The sequence below is a fragment of the Rhinoraja longicauda genome, chromosome 13, assembly GCF_053455715.1.
Source record: "Rhinoraja longicauda isolate Sanriku21f chromosome 13, sRhiLon1.1, whole genome shotgun sequence".
Taxonomy (NCBI): Eukaryota; Metazoa; Chordata; class Chondrichthyes; order Rajiformes; family Arhynchobatidae; genus Rhinoraja; species Rhinoraja longicauda.
In genome coordinates this window covers 14,408,498-14,416,502 of record NC_135965.1, presented here as the reverse complement: position 1 = coordinate 14,416,502, position 8,005 = coordinate 14,408,498, and the positions used below count along the sequence as shown (strand labels likewise).

The window sequence follows — 8,005 nt, the reverse complement described above, 5'->3', positions numbered from 1 at the left end:
TGGGAAAACAATTAACTGTAGACCCACCGTTACCCGATCTGAGTTGTGGCCGAACGGTCAGGTGGAGAACCAGGTATCACCAAAGTTGATTATCCCTGGCTGTATATATTTACTCTATTTGTGCACCTCCTGGTGGCAAACTAAAAGAAACACTCTGAAAAGACTGGGGACTAATAACTTAGCATGAACATGCTTTCAAATTCACATCAATTTATCCAAACACCACAAACAATGTGCAGTTTGATGTAGCTACTGTTTGTTAACAAACATCCTAAATTTGCTGACTAACTACATAAATATGCAATCAGAATCCTGCATTATAGATGCATGACCAGTTGGATTTCTTCCACAGCGACTAAACAAGGATTTGGAAATGTTCGGGCACAGGTTTCTCTCGTCTGCAGAAAGTTAAATTTTGAAAGACGTAGAAGCAATACAATTGATTAAACTGCAGCATGATTAAAATCTACATTTTTATTGCCTGCTTATGATCACTTGGATCTTATGTCGGTAATCCAACTGTAACTCCTCAATAGTATTGTGGAAAAGGTCAGGTGTCCTCTAGGAAGTTGACAATGATGAATATGTGAACTATGGGGTAAACAAGATAAAGTTAGAATGTAATTACAATGGATTAACATCACAAGTTTCATATGCAATGTGTGGTTCCAAGAACATGTATTCAGCAAGTGTAGACCACTCAATCACCTCAAATACAAAAGAAATACATTCTGCAAAATATTTTGACAAGAGTTTTGAGTATCATAATTCTTCATCAGGTTCTGATATGCAAAGAAAGATTGCATTCAAAGAGGAATTTTGAGCTTTTACACAGTTCCAACTTAAAGAATATATGATTGTTTGACACAATGAATTCACCACATTGTCTAAAGTGCTTAAAAATGTCAAAATCAGTAAAAAAACAAAAAAAAAACAAATACACGGCAGTTTTTTCAGCATGTTAAAAGGAAAACAGGAGTGAGGTTTTGCAGATGGTATCAATCGTGCTGCTTAGATGCTGGTCATGTTGTGGTTCTGTTTCCACTTCAGATATCCAGCATGTGATGTTCAATCTTCCTTAAGTGCATGGCTTCTTGCCATTCGTTTAAAAAAAAAAATCTTCTCACGCATTACTGGTGACTGCTTCTATACAAGATGTTTACCACTACTGGTCTTCCCAACCAGAAGTGATCAATGCAAAATGGAAAAGAGCATGTTAACAACCATAGAATTTGGACATATTGGAGTTTCAATTCAGACGACTTTTCTCAGAAAAATGAAACATGGAAATCAACTCCAATGAAGTACCCCACTTCTGCATCAATAGTGTTTTATGATGTGATGCCCAAAAAACCTGCACGTTAAAATACCAAGAGTTGAATAGCTCAAACATTATTGCATTTACTTTATTATAAAACAAGAAATTATGTAACTTTCTGTACTGATTTTTATTCAACTCTCATTGAATGTTAAAAATTACAAAAGGATAACACTTCTGCTCCAGGCTTCCTCATACACCTCTGCAAATACAATACTGCTACTGCTGGTGGAAGAGACATACAAGGATCCTCATGAGAAATCTAACATAAAGGGGTCTGTCTTTACACAATCTACAAACAGGGACTTTAGGGGTTGATGAAGCCAAAGCACTATAGAAGTCAAATTCTTTCATATACAAAAAAGCACACAGATTGACTGGAGTTGAATATTCATAATGAATGTATGTGCATTCAAAAAAAGCCAGGAATGATATTCCTCAGTTTGTTTCAGGCACGGGACAAAACTAAAATTACAGAAAAAAGGTGATGGACAGTTCACTAGTGTTTGCTCTTCTTGGATTTCTTGTGTGATCGATGTGGAGATCTGGACTGGGATCTAGATTTTTTTGAAGATTTTCTGGGCGTCCTAGAACGAGATCTTTTGGACCTTTTTGGAGTCCTCGAGCCAGATCGGGATCTGCAAAAAATTGAAAAAAGTCACCAACTATTTATAACTCTTGCAATCAAAAACTTTAATTGGAATGGTCGCCAGACTTTAATGCACGTTGAGTCATACAGACAGTTGTACAGCAGAGAAACAAGCCACGCCAAAGTTCTGCCCACATGCACTAATTGTATTTCCCCACATTTTATCTTTTATTCTTCTTTATCTTTATCTTAGTCTTTTATCCTTCTGTACCATGCCGATTTAACTGCCTTGAATGTTTTCAAAACTGAGATTGTATCTGTCAGCACCACTTTCTCTTGCAATGAATTGTAGACACCAATCAATCAAACAACCCTTTCCCCTCAAAAGCTGTTTTTTCTTCATTTCACTTCAAACCTTTGCCCCCTTGTTTCCAATATCCCTACCATGCGGGGTGGGGGGGGTTCATTGTCACTAGATCTAAATTCAAAAAAATTCCACCCAACAGCATTGTGAAAGTAGACACAAAATGCTGGTATAACTCAGCGGGTCAGGCAGCATCTCTGGAGAGAAGGAATGGGTGACGTTTCGGGTCGAGATCCTTCTTCAGGGGGATGTCAGGGGAGGGGGCGGGACAAAGATAGGATGTCGTCGGAGACAGGAAGACTAGTGGGAGAACTTGGAAGGGGAAGGGGATAGAAAGGGAGAGCAGGGACTATCTGAAGTTAGAGAAGTCAATGTTCATACCGCTGGGGTGTGAACTACCCAAGCAAAATATGAGACGCTGTTCCACCAATTTACGCTGGGCCTCACTGACAATGGAGGGGGCGCAGGACAGAAAGGTCAGATTGGGAATGGGAGGGGGAGTTGAAGTACTGAGCCATTAGGAGATCAGGTTGGTTAAGACGGTGTTCAGCGAAACGATCGCAGAGACTGCACTTGGTCTCGCCAATGTAGAGAAGTTGACATCTAGAACAGCGGATACAGTAGATGAGGTTGGAGGAGGTGCAGGTGAACCTCTGCCTCACCTGGAAAGACTGTTTGGGTCCTTGGATGGAGTCAAGGGGGGAGGTAAAGGAACAGGTGTTGCATCTCCTGCGGTTGTAGGGGAAAGTACCTGGGGAGGGGGTGGTTTGGGTGGGAAGGGACGAGTGGACCAGAGAGTTTCGGAGGGAACGGTCTCTGCGGAAAGCAGAAAGGGGTGGAGATGGGAGGATATGGCCAGTAGTGGGATCCCGTTGGAGGTGGCGGAAATGTTGAAGGATAATATGTTGTATGTGACGGCTGATGGGGTGGAAGGTGAGGACAAGAGGGACTCTATCCTTGTTACGAATAAGGGGAGGGGGAGCAAGAGCGGAGCTGCGGGATATTGAGAAGATCCTAGTGAGAGTCTCATCTATAATGGAAGAGGGGAACCCCCATTTCCTAAAGAGTGAGGACTCTTGTATGGAACACCTACACCTCGCAGATGCGGCGTAGACAGAGAAATTGGAGTAGGGGATAGAGTTTTTACAGGAAACATGGTGGGAAGAAGTGTAGTCAAGATAGCTGTGGGTGTCAGTAGGTTTGTAGTAGATGTCGGTCACTAGTCTGTCTCCTGTGATGGAGATGGTGAGATGCAGAAACGGTAGGGAGATGTCGGAGATGGTTCAAGTATATTTAAGAGCAGGATGGAAATTAGTGGTGAAATTGATGAAATCAGTGAGTTCTGCATGGGTACAGGAGGTAGCACCAATGCAGTAGTCAATGTCGTGGAGGTAGAGTTCGGGGGTAGGGCCAGTGTACGCCTGGAACAGGGATTGTTCGACGTACCCTACAGAGGCAGGCATAGCTAGGGCCCATGTGAGTGCCCATAGCTACGCCTTGGATTTGGAGGAAGTGGGAGGAGTCGAAGAAGTTGTTGAGGGTAAGGACCAGCTCTGCGAGGCGGAGGAGAGTATTGGTAGATGGAAATTGTCTGGTTCTGCGGTCGAGGAAGAAACGGAGGGCTTTAAGACCATCCTGGTGGGGAATGGGGGTATAGAGTGACTGGACATCCATGGTAAAGATGAGGGAGTGAGGGCCTGGAAAACAGAAGTTATTGAGGAGACGGAGAGCATGCGAGGTGTCTTGGACAGAGGTAGGGAGAGATTGGACCACGGGGGATGGGATGGAGTCGAGGTAGGTGGAAATTAATTCTGTGGGAAATGAACAGGCAGAAACAATGGGTCTGCCAGGCCAGTTCTGTTTGTGGATTTTGGGGAGAAGATATAATCGGGCCGTGCGGGGCTGGGGAACGATAAGGTTGGAAGCTTTAGAGGGCAGAGAGCCGGAAGTGATGAGATCAGTAATGGTGTTTGAGATTTATGCCTGGTGCTTGTCTGTGGAGTCATGGTCCAAGGACAAGTAGGAGGTGTCGTCTGAGAGTTGTCATCTAGCCTCAGTCCAGTAGAGGTCAGCGCGCCAGACTACCACAGCGTCTCCCTTGTCGGCAGGTTTGATAACTAAATCGGGGTTGCTGCAGAGTGAGCAGAGGGCTGTATGTTCAGTCCGTCTTAACCAACCTGATCTCCCACTGGCTCAGCACTTCAACTCCCCCTCCCATTCCCAATCTGACCTTTCTGTCCTGGGCCTCGTCCATTGTCAGAGTGAGGCCCAGCGTAAATTGGTGCAACAGCACCTCATATTTTGCTTGGGTAGATTACACCCCAGCGGTATGAACATTGACTTCTCTAACTTCAGATAGTCCCCGCTTTCCCTCTCTATCCCCTCCCCCTTCCCAGTTCTCCCACTAGTCTTCCTGTCTCTGACTACATCCTATCTTTGTCCCACCCCCTCCCCGACATCCCCCTGAAGAAGGGTCTCGACCCGAAACGTCACCCATTCCATCTCTCCAGAGATGCTGCCTGACCCGCTGAGTTACTCCAGCATTTTGTGTCTACCTTCGATTTAAACCAGCACTTGGTTATTTTTCCTACACAGCATTGTGAAAGTGCCTTCATTGGAGAACCATTACAGTTCAAGACAGTATCTCACCATCATCTTCTTGATGGCATTATGTTGAATATAAATAAATATTGACTTTGATATTAATACCCAAATACAGCAAAATAAATATTTTTTTAAAAAGCAATGAGCAGGGTACCAGAGGGAGGGAAGAAAAAAAATAGCACTGCAGAACAATGAATTGATCACATTGGCCTGAGTGACAAATTACAGGTCAGAAACACCAGTTATATTTTAAGGGGGCTATTTATATGATATATAACAGGAGCAAAAAGTGAAAGAGAATGCAATTCCATTTTTAAAACTTGATACACCACAGAAAGCAAAGAAAATACAATGTAAAGAACATGGTTCCACGCTGGGACTTACCTTTTGGACTTCTTATTTGTATCTCTAGGTGTGTCTTTATGCGCTGATCTAGTGTGTGGGCTGTCTTTGGTTCGTGATCTATCCGACCGTTCTGAACGTGGTGACGGTGATTTCACACGCCTGGCCACACGAGTTGGACTGACAGATGCACTGTGTTTCCTTTTTCTAAAACATTATGCAATTACAACTCAAAGCAGTTGCCCACGTTTCAATAGTTTACTTTTGAACATTTGAACATACTTTTGAACATTTCAATAGTTAACTTTATAGACAATAGACAATAGGTGCAGGAGTAGGCCATTCGGCCCTTCGAGCCAGCACCACCATTCAATGTGATCATGGCTGATCATTTTCATTGAGAATAATTGGCAACCGGCACGTCAGATTCCTTTCTGTGAGGTGAGATTACCACCCCCATCTGATGTCAAAAAGGACATAAGTGAAGGGGATGAGGTTGAGGTATGTTTTTCAAAAATATAACTACAAAACCGTCTTGAACAAAAACATTAATGATTTTTCACTGCTTTGCCATTGAAAATGAACAATCTCAACGTCAGTAATGCAAAACGAAATGATTTTTGTATCTTAAATACCTTTTAAATTCAGCTTAGAAATATCAATATCATTTACAAGCATAGTGCATTATTCAGCAGTGAGTTGAGATAGACACAAAAAGCTGGAGTAACTCAGCGGATCAGACAGCATCTCTGGTGAGAAGGAATGGGTGATGTTTCGGGTTTAGACCCTTCTTCAGAATCTGCTGTCCTTGTGCCTGTTTTGTTCCTCCCCTTGCTACCCAAATAGAATTCGGTTCCACCTTGTACTAAAAGTTATACAAATCAGGAAATAATCCCTTTGGAAAAGACTTGATTCACTCAAATCAGTGTTCCCTTTTATAAATAAATATAGCGGTAGAGTTGCTGCCTTACAGCGAATGCAGCGCCGGAGACTCAGGTTCGATCCTGACTACGGGCGGCCGTCTGTACGGAGTTTGTACGTTCTCCCCGTGACCTGCGTGGGTTTTCTCCGAGATCTTCGGTTTCCTCCCACACTCCAAAGACGTACAGGTTTGTAGGTTAATTGACTGGGTAAATGTAAAAATTGTCCCTAGTGTGTGTAGGATAGTGTTAATGTGCGGGGATCGCTGGGCGGCGCGGACTCGGTGGGCCGAAGGGCCTGTTTCCGCGCTGTATCTCTAAAGCTAAAATCTAAAAAAATCAGTACCCCGTTCCTGCCTTCTCCCCATACCCCCTGACTCCGCTATCCTTAAGCTTAGACTTTTTTAAGATTGTCACTTCAAATGAGCTTTTACAGGACTGGCCATGACTAAAATTAATATAACACACAAAAGATAATTAATAGTAGCATCCCATGATTCCACTGGAATGGGATTAAACTACAAACAATAATTTCACAAAAATATATAATATGCATCCTTTTAGTTAATCAATACCATTCTCTTATTTTCTTATGTTACAGAACACACAAAAACCCAAATATACTGTTCAGCCCCTTGTAGCTGCTCCAACACTATGTAGGATTATTGTGGATCTTTTAGTTCAAAGTTATGCATTATGTGGATTTACGAGGATGTTATGAGGACTCAAGTCCCCGAGCCAAAGGGACAGGTTAAGAGGCTGGGACTTTATTCCTTGAAGCACAGGAGGACGAGGGGCGATTCAATAGAGGTATACAAGATCACGAGATGAATAGATAGGGTAAATGCACATAGTAGGAAAGAAAACTGCAGATGCTGGTTTAAATCGAAGTTAGACACAAAACGGCCCAGGAGCCGTTGGAGAGGTGGGAGCGACTGGGACAGCGCGAGGCTTTGTTCCACAGAGGCCCTGGAGCCGTTGGAGAGGTGGGAGCGACCACTCTCTGCAACGTTCCATTAGCGCGTCACACTTGAAAAAGTGACTTGAAAAAGGGAGCAGCTGATTGGTGAGTAAGCGGGAGGGAGCAGCTGATTGGTGAGTAACCCCAGGTTTGTATTTCTGCTTTCTGATAGCACTTTGAGTTAAGGGTTCTGGGTTTTTTAGATAAAGGTACCGCTTAAAAGGATCACGATTTTTAAATAGGGAGTGTGCTGATTTGGATTGATTTAATTTAAGGGATTTGAGTTAATATAAAGGGTAAGCCATGTCAGCTGAGATCGGCCCCGTGGTTTGCTCATCTTGTAGCATGTGGGAAATCAGGGATACTGACAGTGTCCCTGATGACTACGTGTGCAGGAAATGTGTCCAGCTGCAGCTCATGGTAGACCGCATTGAACGGTTGGAGCTGCGGTTGGAATCATTCTGGAGTATCCGGGATGCTGAGAAAGTCGTGAATAGCACGTTTAGTGAGTTGGCCACACCACAGGTAAAAGTTAAGCAGACAAAAAGGGAAAGGGTGGCCACTAGCCAGCGTAACATAAAGAAGGTAGTGCAGGAGTCCCCTGCGGTCATCTCCCTCCTAAACAGATATACCATTTTGGATACTGTTGGGGAGATGCCTCATCAGGGGAAGGCAGCAGCAGCCAAGTTCATGGCACCGTGGGTGGCTCTGCGGCAAAGGAGGGGAGGAAAAAGAGTGGAAGGGCTTTAGTGATAGGGGATTCGATTGTAAGGGGAATAGATAGGCGTTTCTGCGGTCGCAAACGAGACTCCAGGATGGTATGTTGCCTCCCTGGTGCAAGGGTCAAGGATGTCTCAGAGCAGCTGCAGAACATTCTGGAGGGGGAGGGTGAACAGCCAGTTGTCGT

General features: G+C 43.8%; 1 protein-coding gene across 2 annotated transcripts in view; it reads right to left on the bottom strand.

Moving 5' to 3' along the window:
• Window positions 1-382: 382 nt before the first annotated feature.
• u2surp (U2 snRNP-associated SURP domain containing) overlaps window positions 383-8,005 on the bottom strand; it is a 76,846-nt gene continuing 69,223 nt past the window's right edge. The window contains exons 26-27 of one of the 2 annotated variants that reach the window (XM_078410423.1): window positions 5,260-5,424; window positions 383-1,956 (exon numbers count right to left, since the gene is read on the bottom strand). In XM_078410423.1, the coding sequence (XP_078266549.1) occupies window positions 1,818-1,956; window positions 5,260-5,424 (304 nt within the window). In that variant the 3' untranslated portion in view covers window positions 383-1,817. Of the gene's footprint in view, window positions 1,957-5,255; window positions 5,425-8,005 lie in introns of those variants that run through there. The other variant, XM_078410424.1, reaches the window with a different exon arrangement.